Genomic DNA, 18,092 nt, shown 5'->3' on the forward strand with positions numbered 1-18,092 from the left:
GACTGTCCAGGCAGCCAACTGTTTCTATCATTTCTCACATTTTTTTGGAAGTCGTTTGCCTGCACTTCTTGCTTACTCAGGTAATATTATTTCCTTCTCAGGTATCTGATAGAGTTAAAGACTAGACAGTTATAGTTTTCTTTGTTATCAGATTCAGAAAAGAAGTTCATTAAAGAAGTGTAAAGTATTTAGAGTTGAGAGACATTAAAAGGTATTAAAAGATAGTTTTGGTAATGTAAGTTTAGAATAGAAAGTGAATTAGGCCCAACCTTTTGGACTCACCAAGATAGGATAGATAATGGAGTATTTTCTCTGAATTTGTCAAATGTTTATGGACTAGACATTGTTGATATATTTATTGCCTGTATGTATTGTATATAGTTATTGTACTTATTGTATATAGTTTTTCTTACATTAGTTATAACCTTCTATTTTATTTTAGACTAAAAAGGGGGAAATGTGGTGATACTTTGTTTTTGCTCTAACAAATAAAGCTTGCCTGGAGATCAGAGGGCAGAGCTAGCCATTAGTTAACCATAGAGACCAGGCAGTGGTGGCACACACCTTTAATCCCAGCACTTGGGAGGAGGAAACAGGAAGTGATATGGCTGGGCAGAGAGAGGAAGTGATAAGGCAGAGTGGAGACAGGAGCAGAGGAGCTGGCAAGGTAAGAGGTGGCTGTGGCTTGCTCCTTTGTCTCTCGGATCTTTCAGCATTTATCCCCATATCTGGCTCTGGGTTTTTATTATTAAGACCAATTAGAATTTGTGTTATACAAAGTAAATCCAAAAATGTAACCCAAAGCATAAGTTTTTATTATTAAGTTTGACAATGCAGAGCAAACAGCATTAGCTGAATTTGTTAGCTTGCTGCCTCCTGAAGCTGACTGTGCAGATGGCTCCATAATAAGTCAAATGTTGCCACCATTTGGTTCCTATTGCTTATTTTAGAAAGATGCACTCAATGTATTATTATTCAGCATGTGGATCTTGAGAGAGAGGGAGAGAGGGAGAGAATAAAGAAAACTTGCTAGATTTGTTTGTTCTAAGACTCAGGGCTGGCAAGATGGCTCAGTGGGTAAAGATGCTTGCTCCCAAGCCTTATGACCTGAGTTCTATTCTCAGAACTGACATGGTGGAAGGACAGAGAATCAACCTTTGCAAGCTGTCCTCTGCACACCATGGCATGAGTTCACTTGCTCACCTCCCTACCTCCACACATACATGGGCATGCAAAGTAAATAATGTCATAAAAAGTTAGAGATAAAGGGGTTGGGTGGTGGTGGCGCACGCCTTTAATCCCAGCACTCGGGAGGCAGAGCCAGGCAGATCTCTGTGAGTTCGAGGCCAGCCTGGGCTACCAAGTGTGTTCTAGGAAAGGCGCAAAGCTACATAGAGAAACCCTGTCTCAAAAAAAAAAAAAAAAAAGTTAGAGCTAATATTTTATGCAATGGCATGAACAGTTGAGCTATAATAAAGTATAGAATTTAAAAAATCACTTTTTACAGTCCTGAGTATTGACAGTAAATTCTATGTTCTGTCTCCATGGATGTCATTCATTCAGTAAGTGTGTACTAGTAATGTCCTGGCCTTATGAGGCTTACTTTCTGTGGCAGGTGAACCTACCCATAAATCAATCTGGAATAGTTTCAGCTGTTGTGAGGAAAGTGAAGCTGGATGGAATGGGTGGGGTGCTGGACTAGAAGATGATGATGACTTGGTGTTTGATATTATACTTCCCATCCATGGCATATGATAAATACTATCATTAATATAATTACAGGTGTCCTTAGTATAATAAGGGGACAGATTCACATAATGTATGGGAAATCAAACAAAATACACATATGTAAATCATTACAAGATTATGTATAGATCAAACAAACTTACCCTATAGAAAGCACTGGTCAGAGGGAGTAGTGCTGCAGCAATGTTGTATTCTTCTAAACTTGAACAATCCTTAAAGAAAACAAAGGCAAATGAACATCATTAGAATCTTCATCAGAATCACAAACATATGACATACCAGGTTTGGGCTACATTTCACTGTTATGTGAGATGTTTTTACTTTATTCTAAGTTGTTACTAAGGAATAGTTGGGTAAGTCCAGGGAAAAATACTGTCCCTGAAGCACATTTAGAAACAAAGTATAAAAACATTGGGAAGGATATAACTTTTATGCCTTACTGATGAGCAGGTACTTTAGAGTCTGTGTTTAAAGGTATTTTAATAAATCAGAAACTTTTAGAGGGGATTTTTGATATACCCAATATATTTCACTGAGTCAAAGGTATTTTTTCCCCACATGCTTTATTATTTTTCACATTCATGTATACATTACAATTGATTAGAAGTACCATTCTCTTTCTCAGTGTTATATAAAAAGCTAAAACTTACTGCATTGTTGGGGAACAGAATAAACAAACTCTTAATGGAAAGATAAAATGGTACAGCTGCTGAGGAAAAGTGTGGCAGTTAAAAAAAAAAAGGTAAAACAGAACTACTATACTGTATTTGAAAACAGAGTGCATGTATAAAATATATGTATGTATATGTAATTACTGTATGTTCTATCTTATCTACATCTTTATATGAACCCAAAGAACAAAAGACAAGAACTGGGTTGGAGAGATGGCTCAGTGGTTAATAGACCTGAGTTTGCTTCTCAGCACCCACATGGCAGCTCACAGCTATCTGTAACTCTAGTTCTAGGGAATTAAATGCCCTCCTCTGACCTCCACGGCCACTTCATGGAAAGGAAATTATCAGCAGAATGAACAGATGGTCCATAGGATGGCAGAAAACTTTTGCCAGTTCTATTTCAGTCAGCAGGATCATATTTAGACCATATAGTGAACTGTAAAAATCAAAACACCAAAATCAAGCTCTCCATTAATAAACAGAGCAAAGATCAAAACAGTTTACAAAAGAAGAAACAGGGATGGTTAAGAAATATGTTTTGGAGCTAGAAAGAAAGTTCAGTGATTAAGAGCAATGGCTGCTCTTCCAAAGGTTCCGAGTTCAAGCCTCAGCACACACATGGAGGCTTATAATTGCCTATAACTATAGTCCCATGGGATCCAATGACCTGTACTGCAGATAAAACACATAAATAAATAAATAGATAAATAAAAAAATAAATCTTTAAAAAACGCCCAACAACCCCAAAATGAAGTATTTTTTTTAAAAAGTATTCAACATCCATAGACATTAGGGAAATGCAAATTTTAACTTTGAGATTCTCTCTCATCCCAGTTAAATGGCTATCATCAAGTAAATAACAGATACTGGAAAGGTTAGGAGGAGAACGGAGTCATTATTCACCGTTAGAGGGTAAATGGTACAACCACTATGGAATTCAGTTTAGTGTTTTCTTAAAACAAAACAAAAAATAAGCCGGGCGGTGGTGGCGCACACCTTTAATTCCAGCACTTGGGAGGCAGAGGCAGGCGGATCTCTGTGAGTTCGAGACCAGCCTGGGCTACCAAGTGAGTTCCAGGAAAGGCGCAAAGCTACACAGAGAAACCCTGTCTTGAAAAACAAAACAAATAAAATAAAATAAAATAAAAAATTAATTAATTAAAATAAAATAGAATAGAACTACCATTTAAACCTAGCTACACTTACTCCTAGGCCTGTACCCACAGTATTCCATACTTTACCACAGATACTTGCAAAACCCATGCTTACTGCTACTCTATTCTCAACAGTAAGGTTGAAAAGGAATGAATCTCAAATGTTCACAACAGATGAACAGGTAATGGAAGCATGGTGTATATATAAACAATAGCATTTTACTTGGTCATGAAGAAAAATGAAATTGTGAAAATTGCAAGAAAATGGATGGAATTGTAAAGTATCAAGTGGGGTATCACAGACTCATAGAAACAAATACCAATGTTCTCATATGTAGATCCTAGCTTCATATATATCTGTAATCTTCTCCCAAGGAAATGGTTAGGATGCCAAGATTTTACACACACACACACACACACACACACACACATACACACACACACACACACACGCGCGCGCGAGAGGGCTGCCATGTTTGTTTTATGTCTGTGAGGATCTGTGTTGGAATTTGGACATTGGTTGTGTAGGTATTAAATTTGAAAGAATGACCTTTGGCTTTGGATTAAAAATAGTGTTAGCTATAAAACAGGTAATTATTGGAACTATTTTAGTAATGTCTCTCCTTCAGAGACACGTATGTCAGGAGATAGGAGGGGAGAAGAGAAACAATCAGTGAGATAATAAAATCAGCTGAATGACAGATGAACTTCAGTGCTTGCCTTGTACTCATCAGGCCTTGAACCCTAGCACCCACCCCACACAAACAGGAAGATGACTCTGAAAGTGAGTCATTATGTTGAAGTCATGTTTAGGTTTTTATTTTAAGATATAGTTAGGCCACATAGAAAAATCCTACACTTTTTCCTACATGGTATCGATAATGGCTTCCATCATTTCCATAAATCTTATAAAATAATCCAGGAATACAGAAAAAACTGTTTATCTTCTCTTTTTGACTATTTTTTATCCCCTTAGGACACTGCTATGTTCAAGAATGTCATCTATGTCCCAGCACATCTGAATTTCTTTAACAGAAATGCCTTGCATGTTTCTGAAGACTGTCATGAGGCCCAAGGCAATAAAGTTCAACAGACTTGAGCTGTAATCTTCTCCCAAGGAAATGGTTGGGATGCCAAGATGCCTTCTGACTTTGATTCCACAGCAGGGCTTCATTTGTAATGATGCTGTCCAAACTTTAAATGACAACAGCTGTGATATGAAGCTCTACATACTCATTTACAAAAATTTCCCACAAATTAAAACAATTAAAGAATGGGGATATTTCAATCTATGACCAATTAGCAGGGACTCAGCAACCATAAAACATTTAGATTAGAAAGAGCTATTTATTATTTTACAAAATGTTTACACATGTAGTGAATGTCTAAAAACTGTGTGCCAGTCAAACACTGATTGCAAAATATAAATATGAAATTCTTTGCAAATCACGTTAGAGACATTAATTAGATTGAAAGATGGAACAATTCTAAAACAATAAGACTACAGCTATTGACACAGCAATTGCATTCCAGAATAGTGCAGTTATCTACTGGGGATCAGTCCATTAATACACATTCTGGAGTCCCCTGTGCTTTGGCTACATAATAGCATTGTAGTTATAACATACCAGGCAATTTATAAACCTGCAAGGACTAGAATACTTATACATGCTGTATTCTCAACTTTGCTATGTAATTTACCTTTAATTTTCCTGCTACACTTGGAGAATGAGCCCTGCAATCTTAATTCCCATTTACCCTTAAACACTTACACTTTTAACCTGCATACCTTTGAACTGTTCTAGCCAACATTCCTGTTTCATAAAACTTTGAGATCTCTCAAAATTGTTATATTTAATCATTAAAAAGAAATGAGAGTCAAAGGTAGTATTTGTTAATAGAACTAACTACAGAACTGAGACTAGATAACTCCAGAAAAATGAAAAAATAAAATAGCTGTGAATTGTTCAAAGTATTAAAATATTTGCACCTTCTACACAGGGACTAAAAACAAAAACACCTCTTTATAGTACAATAGTCTCCTGTTCAGAAATCTTAGTTATGTTCTGACTATTACAGAATAATAACCAGACTTTCCTGCCAGGCTTGTAAACTTGTCATGGTAGAATCATGAGGTGATGTGGACCCATCTCAACAACCATGTGACCACTGTAGCTCCCCTGCTATGAGCTATAGCTCTAGGGAGTCAGCTTTATTCTACTGCACACTGTATTCATTCCTAACATAACAACATCCCTAGGGAAAGGATTCATTATTTGCTTTGTCATTTACATGCTCCATCCATGACTATGTAGCACTTCTATATATCTATCCTTACAGTCCTTCAAAAGCTGGCATTTTTTTTTTTACTATAGCTTCACCTACACACACACACACACACATACACCATGGTATATATGTGTATCCCAGACATTATGATGTGCATGTGAGGTGAGGGGTGAGGACACCTTAGTGGAGTTGGGTCTCACCTATGTTTATGTGGAATCCAAAGACTGCACCCAGGTCTTCTGGCCTGAGTGGCAGGCACCTTTATCTTCTGAGCCATCTCATTGGACCTTCATTATATTTAGTGCTAAATAAACTTATAAAACCATAGAGGATGTATCACAGTTTTAAATGCTACACATATTTATGTGCACTCTGACACTCATAGGAAGATAAGTGCTGGGTTTGACAAATATATCAAGGTTTAAGTTCTTTGAGTGAATGAATGGGTCAAGTCTGTTTTGATTTTAGTTACCTGAAAAATAGAACACTACGCCAGGCGGTGGTGATGCATGCCTGTAATCCCAGCACTCAGGAGGCAGAGGCAGGTGGATCTCTGAGTTTGAGGCCAGCCTGGTCTACAAAGCGAGTTCCAGGACAGCCTCCAAAGCTTCAGAGAGAAACCCTGTCTCGAAAAACAAAAACAAACAAACAAAAACAAAACAAAACAAGAACACTACACCTACACATGGAAATAGTAGCTATTATCTAGTGTCTATCACTAGGCATGGTTTAGAATTCCTAGCCACTCCCTCAGCCACAGGACTGCACATGCACTGTCCAGTAGCCAGGCCTTATGTCCTATTTAATCCGTGCACTAGGCCATATACGCATGTGGGTGGGTGGGAGGATACCTATAAAAGCATTCCATTGGCCTGTGCACACCCTCTCTATTCCCTCCCCTTAATAAACTCTTACAGTGAGTTTTGTTGTGCCTCGTGGCTTCTCTTGTATGGTAAACAGCATCGCTTAATAAATAAAATTGTGCCGCTTAATAAATAATATTGTATTGCTTAATAATAAATAACAGGTATCACATAGTCTATTTATAAACTTACTTCATTTAATATTTATTAATATTTCTATTTGATATGTGCTGTAATTATGTCCATTTTGTTGATGAAGGAATGGACCCTCCAAAGACTAAATTACTTGCTGAGATTTACACAGCTACAATGGCATAGCTAAGACTTGAAGCTAAGTGGTCTTATTTCAGTAAGTTTTGCTTTAAATCTGTGTTTTTGTAGTCTCTTGTTTCTCAAATGCAGTTACTGAACTGAATTTAAAAATGGCATCTGAGAACACATAATCCAGTTAGAAGAAACATTCCAGCAAAATACAAGTCTGCTCAAGAGAGTTTGAAATTACATCATACCCATGAAACAATAATTGAAAATTAAAACTTAATTAAGATGCAAATGGACAGTTAGAAGCTAGTGTTTGGCTGGAACCTCCAGTTTACTCCTGCTTGAAAGCCCTTCCTCTCTCCTCACCCCCACTCAGAGAGAACACAGAAAAGGCGCTAAATCCCAGTTCTGTACTCTTAGTGGCTACTGCAGCTCCTCCCCTGAAGCTGCCAGCAGACCAAGTTCTCACCTAAAGTGCTCAGCTTTTGACCAGACTTGGGCACAAACCCAACTTGTGAAGGACCTGACATCCTCCCCTCACCTACAGGGTATATAAGCGCCCTGCTTTACTTTGGGTGCGTGACTTCTCCTGCCTCCATCTATGAGGGATGGAGAACTCACCAGGGAGTTGCTTTGCTCAAATATACCTGTTCTTTTACTTTTTCAATAGGCGTGATCTGGCTTGCTGCACTGGTGGAGAAACCTATTATTGGGGTACAGAAAAACCTATTGTCTAGATCTATTTTCTTATGACATTCTTTTACTTTATCTCTACATGGAGGAATTAAAAAATAAGAAATATAGATAATAAAATCAAAGCTTCTAAGACATACCTAGGAAGAATCTAGAAATAGAGAAGAGAGAAAATAGATGGAAGGAAGCAGAGCAAGTGAAAAAGATTCGCCTTAAAATATGTCTTGATGAAATTACATGACACCAAGGATAACACACTAAATCTGTTATAGAAGTTGGTTAAAAAATAAGTTTATTATGTACAACTCACAAGAATCAAGTTTAAAAAAAAGTTCAAAAATGTTGAATGATAGAAAAATCACAGCAGTGTTTCAGAGTTCTAAGGAAAATTCTATTAAATTTATTTTATATTTTGAAATAACATACTATGATATTATTTGTTTGGTTAAATAGTTGTCTTTTAGTGCACATGGAGACCATGCAACCATAACCACCATCAGAGTTAGACACAGAATAGTTCCATTAGACCCCAAGTTGTCTGTCTCACCACAGTCCTTTTCTACGCCTATTCCTACTCCTAGGTAACTAACAGCTCTATCTCTGTCTTTTGAGGAGGTTGTTGTTGAAATCAGCTTCTTTCACTCAGGACAATATCTGTGGAATTCATCGACATGAAAGTATTCAATAGTTCATTTTAATTGCTAAATAGTATCCCATGGCAGCAGCATTCACCTACTGAAGGACACAGTGCTGTGGATATCGCTCTGTATAAATAAAATGCTGTTTGGTCAGTGGCCAGGCAGGAAGTATAGGCGGGACAAGAGAGAATAGAATTCTGGGAAGTAAAGGCTGAGGCGGAGAGACTGCCAGCTGCTGCCATGAGAAGCAACATGTAAAGACACCGGTAAGCCACAAGCCACGTGGCAAAGTATAGAATAATAGAAATGGGTTAATTTAAGATAGAAGTAGATAACAAGAAGCCTGCCATGGCCATACAGTTTGTAAGCAATATAAGTTTCTGTGTGTTTACTTGGCTGGTTCTGAGCAACTATGGGCCTGGCAGGTGAGAGAGATTTGTCCTGACTGTGGGCCAGGCAGGAAAACTCTAGCTACCACACAGGGCTATTTCTAGGTTTGGACAATTATGAAGAGAGATGCTACAAACACTCATGTACTAGGTTTTATGCTAACATCAATTCTCCTGGGTAAATAATTGGGAATGGAATTGCTGTATTATATGGTAAATATATGTTTGATTTTTATAAGAAAAAACTGTTTTCCAAACTGGCTGTAATATTTTATCCGAGTATTGCTTTACCTTTATATCTTTGCCAGAATTTAGTACTTATAGTACCTTTTATAGGTGCACAGAGATTTCTTTGCAAAGTTAACAATTTATATTTCTCCAATAGCCAAAAATACTGAACATATTTTAATGTGCTTATTTATCACCTGTGATGCAGTACCTGTTTGACACACTCATTAAAAAAAAAAAAAACAACAAAAAACCAAAAAAAACTAGATGACTATGGTTATATTTTTGAGTTATAAAAATTGTTTAGTTTTGGATGTAAGTCCTTTATCAAACTTGTTTGCCAATATTGTTTCTTAGTATGCTTTTTTTTTTTAAAAAAAGAAATTGTCAGTGTGTGTGTGTGTGTGTGTGTGCGCGCGCGCATGAGTGCATGCCATTGAATACATGTCAAGGGAGGTCAGATGACAACTTTGTGGGGTCAGTTCTCTCTTTCCAACTTCATTTGGGTTTCTGTATTTTTATTTATTTTATGTGTGTGTGTGGTCCCCGCCCCCCCCCCCCCCCAGGGTTTCTCTGTGTAGCTTTGCACCTTTCCTGGATCTCACTCTGTAGACCAGGCTGGCCTCAAACTCACAGAGATCTGCCTGCCTCTGCCTCCCGAGTGCTGGGATTAAAGGCATGTGCCACCACTGCAAGGCGTGTGTGGGTGTTTTTGTTTGCACACTAGAACAGGGCATTAGATCCTATGGGACTACAGTTATAAATGGTTGTGAACTGCCATTTTCTATTAGGTATTATATTACTTTATGTAGTTTAGTTAAAAAAACAAACAAACAAACAATCACACATTGAGATTCACCAGCCTCTGCCTCCTATATGCTGGGACTAAAGGTGTACACCACAACACCTGGCTCAAAATTAATTTTAAAAGGAGGAAAAAAAATGAAAGCTACATCACTTTAATAGCAGACTAGGGGTATGTGCGCATGTCAGTAGGGGGAAAGAAGAAAACTTTCTGCCCTATTTATGGTTTTAAAAAGTTAGAATTAAAAGAAAACTTTCTTAAAACTTTTCCTAAATATTTACTGTATCAATAAAACTTTTATAGTCATTTAAATATCAATATTTTTCTTGGGATTTTTGCCAGTAATGTGACAGAAAGTCATTAAGTTGGGGTATAGTATAACTGCATTAGCTTGTTTCTTTTTTTCTGTTTTAGAATGTCCACTCTGACAAATGTGGAAAAGAAGCCAGTGAAGACAGATTTCAATCATTCAGTGAAAAATTGAGTTCCACTTGTCATGGTTGGTAGCTTTGTTAACTTGACACCATCTAGAGTTGCCAGGAAAAAAAAGTCTCAAAGAGAGATTGTTTACAATGGTGATATCAAAAGTTGTTAAACAGAAGAATACAACAAAGTCAGATTGGTTAAAAAGAAAAAGAGTAAGCTGTAGTAATAAAATGTGCTTTACCAGGCAGTGGTGGTACACGCCTTTAATCGCAGCACTTGGGAGGTAGAGGCAGGCGGATCTCTGTGATTTTGAGGCCAGCCTGGTCTACAGAATGAGTTCCAGGAAAGGCACCAAAACTACAGAGAAAAACACTGTCTCAAAACAAACAAACAAAAAATGTGCTTTATAAAGAAATGGAATTTGATGTGAAAAGGTTTTACATATTATTTAACTTAGAAAATCTTTTGAGTTGTTTCTTTCTTAAAAACTAAAAGTGTATAAAAGCCAAATATAAAGTTATTATGACTTTGTTAGAAAAAATCCACACTGCATTGCTGCTGGGATTCAAACTGGGACAGCCATTTTGGAAATGGTCAGGCAGTTTCTCATAAAAATGAAATACTTTATTAACATACCATCAATATGTCACTTGATATTTACCAAAAAAGGTTAACAGTTATGTCCAAAGAAAATCCTACATTTGATGCTTCTAGTTATGTATGAATTACAGTGCATTTTATGGGTTATTTGAATTTGCTTAAAGTACATTGTTCCCCAATCCTTAAGAACAAAATGTAAATGTTTCAAAGAAATAAGATACTGTTATTTACATTCACATATTTTTGCTTTCTTCATCCAGTAAGAATAAATCCAGTGCCTACAAATTGAAAATGTGTGTATGGTCCCCATCACTGGCAATTATTCTGTTATGAGACTTTACAAGTTAGTGGAATGAACAAACAGGCTCAGAAATAGCTATTTGACGTGCAATGCTGGAAGCAGAGAAAGATATTATAGGAGCATACAAGAGAGATGACTGTATCCAACAAGCAGAAACGAGTTCCTGAATCACAGACAGTTGAACTGGACATGCAGGAAGATGTACTATTTGGATTTAATGTTCTTCTTTCACCTATTGCTCTTATAAAAAAAAAATATTTTACACTTTCAGTTAATGGGTGGTGTTTTACAAGTGGGTTTAGTCATGTTTTAAAAATATATAAAGGATTATATATGCTAAACAAGCTAATATATAAGGACAATACACTTAAGCACAAATTAATATTTTAAGCTATTGTTTTAGTGTACTACTGTTTTCACATATATATATTTCAAATTAGAAATAACATCTACTAAAATTTTAATAAAAGCACTGTTTTGTCTCAATAAAGATTCCAAAATTATATACTTATATAAATTAAAGTTTTTTCTTTAAATTCAAAGAAATAGAACTGTTATGGTTTGAATCTAAAATTGTCCCTGAAGGCTCACATGACAAAAGCCTGGATGCCAGCTTTGAAGATGTAATTGTCTAGGAGGGCTTAAAGTTGATCTACAGCTGAATAGACCACAGAGGTTGAGGTCTGGTCAGAGGAAGTCATTATGAGTATGACTTCTTAGTGTATTATTTTCTACCTGGCTCCTTCCTCTTGCTCTGTCTTTTGGCCATCATGAGCGAAGTGAGCAACTTTGTTCTGTCATGCCCTGTCTCATGATGTTCTGCTCCAATAAGGCTCAGAAACAACAGAACCAGATAACCAGGGACTGAAACTTTGAAACTGGAAGCCAAATATATCCTTTCTCCTAAAAATTGTTTTCTCAAGTACTTTGTGACAGCAATAATGAATAATTGACATATAGATCAAACATTATTACTGTTTAAAGATACTCTGTCTAGAATATTGGAAAAACCACAGGTCTGGACATCATTATGACCCCCATTCTCACCCCTAACAAACTACTATGGTATTTCTATATAGTATTTCTGTTTTCTTTAACTAGAAGAGAGTGTATCAGTAATCTCTAAAGACCTTTGTTTCATACTGTGCTAAATCCATTTCTGATTTCAACTGGCTCAATGAGAAGATTATCAAGAATGGGAACTCAGGCAGAGATCTCCTGCAAACACTGGCTACAAGAGTAGATTCCAGAAGCCAGTTGTATGAAGTTTATAGAACACAATGTTAGGCTCAATATGTACTCATGACAGTCCATATTAGAAAAGCGTGACCTTAAAATATATTACTTCATCTCTTAAGAGATGTGTCTCACGAGGCCATGGCCATAGTCCAAATCTTGGCTGAACAGGTTTTGATGCATTACTGATAGAAAAATTATCCCTCAAACTGCAAAGCCTATTTTCAAACATATTCTATTTAAAAGGGTTGAGTTCCAGAATGAAGAGCCTGAGCAATTCAAGTCCAGTGGAAGAATTTTAGGTTATTATGAATAGACAGTAGGGAAAATGCAGCCCTCTAAAAACACAGCAAGAGTATTTCAATCTAAATGTAAGTCTAGTGCACAGAAACGTAATGGTCACTGCTTACTATTTGTGTAATTTTGAACCTATCAAAATTTCATTTCTAATTTAAAATATGAAGCTATAGGAGCTGGAGAGGTGATTCAGTGGTTGAGAACATTGACTGCTCTCCCAGAGGACCCAGAATTAATTCCCAGCATCCACACAGTGGCTCAGAACTGTCTATAATTCCAGTTCCAGGGTATTCAATGCCTCCTCCACTTCTGACCTCCACAGGCACTGCATGCATGTGGTGCACAAATATACATGTAGACAAAACACACATACATATAAAATAAAATCTAAAAAAATTTAAAAAATGAAGTTATAAGGGCAAGAAAGATGATTCAGCAGTTAAGAGCACTGGCTGTTCTTCTAGAGGACCCAGGTTTCATTCTCAGAACCCACATGGCAGCTCATGACAGTCTATAACTCTAGTTTCAGGGAATCCTATGTCCTCTTCTGGCCTCTGAAGTCACCACACACTGGGAACCCATGCAATATATAGACATACACACAAACAAAATACCCATACACATAAGAATTTTTAAAAAGACATTATATAAAAGAGGGATATGTTTCCTTGACTTGAAACCAGGTTGTAGGTACTGGAGAGAGAGTTCACTAGTTAAGAGCACTTGCTGCCCTTGCAGAGGACCTGGGTTCAATTCTTAATACCCACATGGCAGCTCACAACTACCTGCAACTCCAGTTCCTGGGGATCTAATGTCCTCTCTGGCCTCCGTGGTACTTCATGCATATGGTACACATATATACTCTTGGGCACATGCTCATACATATAAAATAAAATAATCTAAAAAATAAAAATAGGTTGTAGACTTTAATATTCTGACTAGGTTTCTTCTGGCCTTAGGCTGAATGAATGGAAAAAAGCCTTGTTTGTTTAGAATGACTTCTTTGGTCCTTTCACTTTAAGGCTATGCTGGTTCCCCTCCCCCCCCTTCTTCTTTTATGCTTATTTTTTGTTAGTGAACTGCATTTCTTGCAAGCAAAAAGTAAGTATATCCTGGTTTTTAATCCAATATGCTAGTCACTGTTTTTTTTTTTTTTTTTGAGAATTGATACCATTAACAATCAGAGCTCTTATTGAAAATTACATATTAATTCACCTCATTTTGTTCTTTTTATACTGTTTGGAACTTTCCTAATACTCATTTGTTACTGTTTTAGTACAGTTTGTTATTTCCTATTCTGTGTACCTACCTTTTTCTTCAGCATGTTGGCTTTCTTCAAGTATCTTCTATAGTGCTGGCACAGTGGTCATGAATCCCTTTAGTTTTTGTTTATCACATAGAAGTCTTTTCCTTTAATCATGAGGATATCTTTTCTTGATACAGTAATTTGGGTTGGCATTTCTTACCTTTTAGAGCTTAAAACACATCATGTAACATCTTCCTGGCATTTAGAGTTGCTGTTGAGATATCAACTATTATTCTGATTGATTTGCCTATATGTGGGACTCCATGCTCTGTCACATGTTTCAATATTATTTCTTTACTCTGCATACTTAGTGTTTTAACTATGATGAGACAGGGTAGGTTCTTTTCTGGTCTTCACTGTTTTGCATTCTAAATGTCTCTTGTATATGAATGAACATTTATTTTTCTTTATAAATTTGCAGGATTTCCTGTTAAGATTTTTTTTTTTTTTTTTTTTGAGACAGGGTTTCTCTGTGTAGCTTTGTCCCTTTCATAGAACTCATTCTGTAGCCCCAGCTGGCCTCAAACTCAGAGATCCACCTGCCTCTGCCTCCCGAGTGCTGGGATTAAAGGCGTGCACCACCACTGCCCTGCACCTGTTATGATTTTATTGAACATATTTTCTATATCTTTAGCTTATACTGTTCCTCATTCTATACCTATGATTTGTAAATTTGCTCTTTTAATGGTGTCCCATGGGTCTCACATGTCTGTTCACACTCTGTTATCTTTATTGTTGTCTGAAAGCTCTAATTCATTCACCTTGTTGTCTTTGTTAGTTTTCAGTTGCTACGATAAAAAACGTCCTCCAAAAGCAACTTAAGGAAGAAAGGAAAGAAGGAAAGAATAAGAGGAAGGACATCTTTATTTTGTCTTACACTTTTAAGATATTTTCTATCATGGTGGGGAGGTTAAGGTAGCAGGAGCTTTGATGCAGTTGGTCACATCACATCCCCAGTCAGAAAAAGAAGGATGGATACTTGTTCTTAACTCACTTTCTCCTCTTTATACAGTTCAGAATCTCAGACTCAGGGAATGGTGCCACCCACAATGGGTTAGTCTCCCCATTTCAATTAACCTAATCGGGATAATTCCCCACAGGCATGCTCAATGTCTCATCTAGCAGATGATTCTAAATCTTAGAGTTAACAAATAAGATTTATCATTATACTGGTCTCCACGCTCAGATACTCTGCCTTCCACTTGACCCATTCTACTGGTGAATATTTCCGCTGCATTCTTTGATGTTTTAAGCTTTTCATTTCCAAAATTTAATCTGATTTTCTTCAGTATTTCTTTTTTTTTTTATTTTTTCCTTTTATTTTTATTTTTTATTAAGAAAAATTTTCCATTCATTTTACACACCAAAGATCTCCCTCTTCCCTCCTCCTGCCGCCCCAGCCTCCCCCTCCCAACCCACTGCCTACCACCGTCCACAAGAAGGCAAAGCCTTCCATGAGGAGGCACATCAGTAGAGGCAAGTCCAAGCCCCTCCTCTTGACTCAAGAGTGCAAGAAGTGTCCCATCATAGGTAGTGGGCTCCAAAAAGCCTGCTCATGCACCAGGGATGGGTTCTGATCCTGCTGCCAGGGGCCTTAAACAGACCAAGCTACTCAACTGTTTTGTCATGCAGAGGGCCCAGCCTAGTCCCATGCAGACTCTACAGCCATTGATCCAACTTTAATGAGTTCCCACTAGTCTGGTTTGGTCATTTTTGCAGGTTTTCCCATTATAATATTGATGTACTTGCTCACAGAATCCCTCTTCTCTTTCCCCAACTGGACTCCTACAACTCTGCCTGGTGCCTGGCTGTGGATCTCTGCATCTGCTTCCATCAGTCACTGGAGAAAAGCTCTGTGATGACAGTTAAGGTATTCACCGATCTGATCTCTGAGACAAGCCAGTTCAGTTCAGGCACACTTTCCAATATTTCTAGTAGTCCAAGTTGGGGTCACCCCTGGGGATTCCTGGGAATTTCCCTAGTACCTGATTTCTCTCTATCCCCAGGATGTCTCCTTCTATAATGGTATCTATTTCACTGCTTTCCTACTCCATCCCTGTTCCAGTTTAACCAACCCATTCCTGTATGTTCTCATCCTCCATCCCCTTCCCTCTATTGCCTACCACTCATCTCCAGTTTACTCATGGAGATCTCATCCCAGGGTGATCCATGCATCCCACTTTGGATCTTCCTTGTTAGATAGCTTCTCTGGAGTTGTAGGTTATAGTTGGTTATCCTTTGCTTCATATCTAGTATCCTCTTATGAGTGAGTACATACCATATTTGTCCTTCTGAGTCTGGGTTACCTCACTTAGGATGATATTTTCTAGTTCCATCCATTTTCCTGCCAAATTTCATGATGTCATTGTTTTTCTCTGCTGAGTAGTACTCCATTGTGCATATGTACCACATTTTCTTAATTCATTCTTCAGTTGAGGGGCATCTAGGTTGTTTCCAGGTTCTGGATATTATGAAAAATGCTGATATGAACACAGTTGAGCATGTGTCCTTGTGGTATGATTGAACATTCCTTGGGTATATGCCTAAGAGTGGGTCTTGAAGAAGACTGATTCCCAATTTTCTGGGAAACTGCCATACTGATTTCCAAAGTGGCTGTATAAGTTTGCACTCCCACCAAGAGTGGAGGAGTGCTCCCCTTGCTCCACATCCTTTCCAACATAAGCTTTCTTCAGTGTTTTTGATCTTAGCCATTCTGACAGGTGTAAGATGGTATCTCAGAGTCATTTTGATTTGCATTTCCTTGATGACTAGGGATGTTGAGCAATTCCTTAGCTGTCTTTTGGCCATTTGAGATTCTTCCTTTTGAGAATTCTCTGTTTAGCTCTGTAGTCCATTTTTAAATTGGATTGTTTGTTATTTTGATGTCTAGTTTCTTGAGTTCTTTATATATTTTGGAGATCAACCCTCTGTCAGATGGGGTGTTGGTGAAGATCTTTTCCCATTCTGTAGGCTCTTGTTTTGTCTTATTTACTATGTCCTTTGCCTTACAGAAGCATCTCAATTTCAGGAGGTCTCATTTATTAATTGCTGCTCTCGGTGTCTGTGCTACTGGTGTTATATTTAGAAAGTAGTCTCCTGTGCCAATATATTCAAGGTTACTTCCTACTTTCTCTTCTATCAGGTTCAATGTAATCGGATTTATGTTGAGATCTTTGATCCACCTGGACTTGAGTTTTGTGCATGGTGATAGATATGGATCTATTTTCATTCTTCTACATGTTGACATCCAGTTGTGCCAGCACCATTTGTTGAAGATGCTTTCTTTTTCCATTGTACAGTTTTGGCTTCTTTGTCAAAAGTCAGGTGTTCATGGGTGTGTGGGTTAATGTCAGAGTTTTCAATTCAATTCCATTGGTTCACATGTCAATTTTTATGCCAATACCAAGCTGTTTTTATTACTATAGTAGAGCTTGAGGTCAGGGATGGTGATACCTACAGAGGTGGCTTTATTGTATAGGTGTCTTTTAGCTATCCTGTTTTTTTTTTTTTTTTCCAAATGAAGTTGAATACTGTCCTTTCCAAGTCTGTGAAGAATTATTGTGTTGGGATTTTGAGGGGGATCACATTGAATCTGTAGATTGCTTTTGGTAAGATTGCCATTTTTACTATGTTAATCCTATTTATCCATGAGCATGAGAGATCGTTCCATTTTCTGATATCTTCTTCAATTTCTTTCTTCAAAGACTTAAAGTTATGTCATACAGATCTTTAATTTGCTTAGTTAGAGTTACCCCAAGGTATTTTATAGTATTTGTTGTTATTGTAAAGGATGTTGCTTTCCTGACATCTTTCTCAGCCCATTTATCACTTGTATATAGGAGGGCTACTGATTTTTTTTTAGTTAATCTTGTATCCTACCACATTACTGAAAGTGTTTATCAGCTGTAAGAGTCCCCTGGTAGAACTTTTGGGGTCACTCAGGTATACTATCATATCATCTGCAAATAGTGAAAGTTTGACTTCTTCCTTTCCAATTTGTATCCCCTTGATTTCCTTTTGCTGTCTTATTGCTCTAACTAGAACCTCAAGTACTATACTGAATAAATATGGGGAGAGCTGACAGCCTTGTCTTGTCCTAATTTTAGTGGAATCACTTTGAGTTTCTCTCCATTTAATTTGATGTTGGCTGTTGGTTTCCTGTAAATTGCCTTTATTATGTTTAGGT

At 37.3% G+C, this 18,092-nt stretch overlaps 1 protein-coding gene across 1 annotated transcript in view; it reads right to left on the minus strand.

The window, feature by feature from the left end:
- Sbf2 (SET binding factor 2) overlaps window positions 1–18,092 on the minus strand; it is a 345,635-nt gene that overhangs the window by 91,990 nt on the left and 235,553 nt on the right. The window contains exon 19 of the mRNA XM_036177261.1: window positions 1,890–1,958. Within this exon, the coding sequence (XP_036033154.1) occupies window positions 1,890–1,958 (69 nt within the window). The remainder of the gene's footprint in view (window positions 1–1,889; window positions 1,959–18,092) is intronic.

The sequence above is a fragment of the Onychomys torridus genome, chromosome 1 (assembly GCF_903995425.1).
Source record: "Onychomys torridus chromosome 1, mOncTor1.1, whole genome shotgun sequence".
In the NCBI taxonomy this organism is placed as follows: Eukaryota; Metazoa; Chordata; class Mammalia; order Rodentia; family Cricetidae; genus Onychomys; species Onychomys torridus.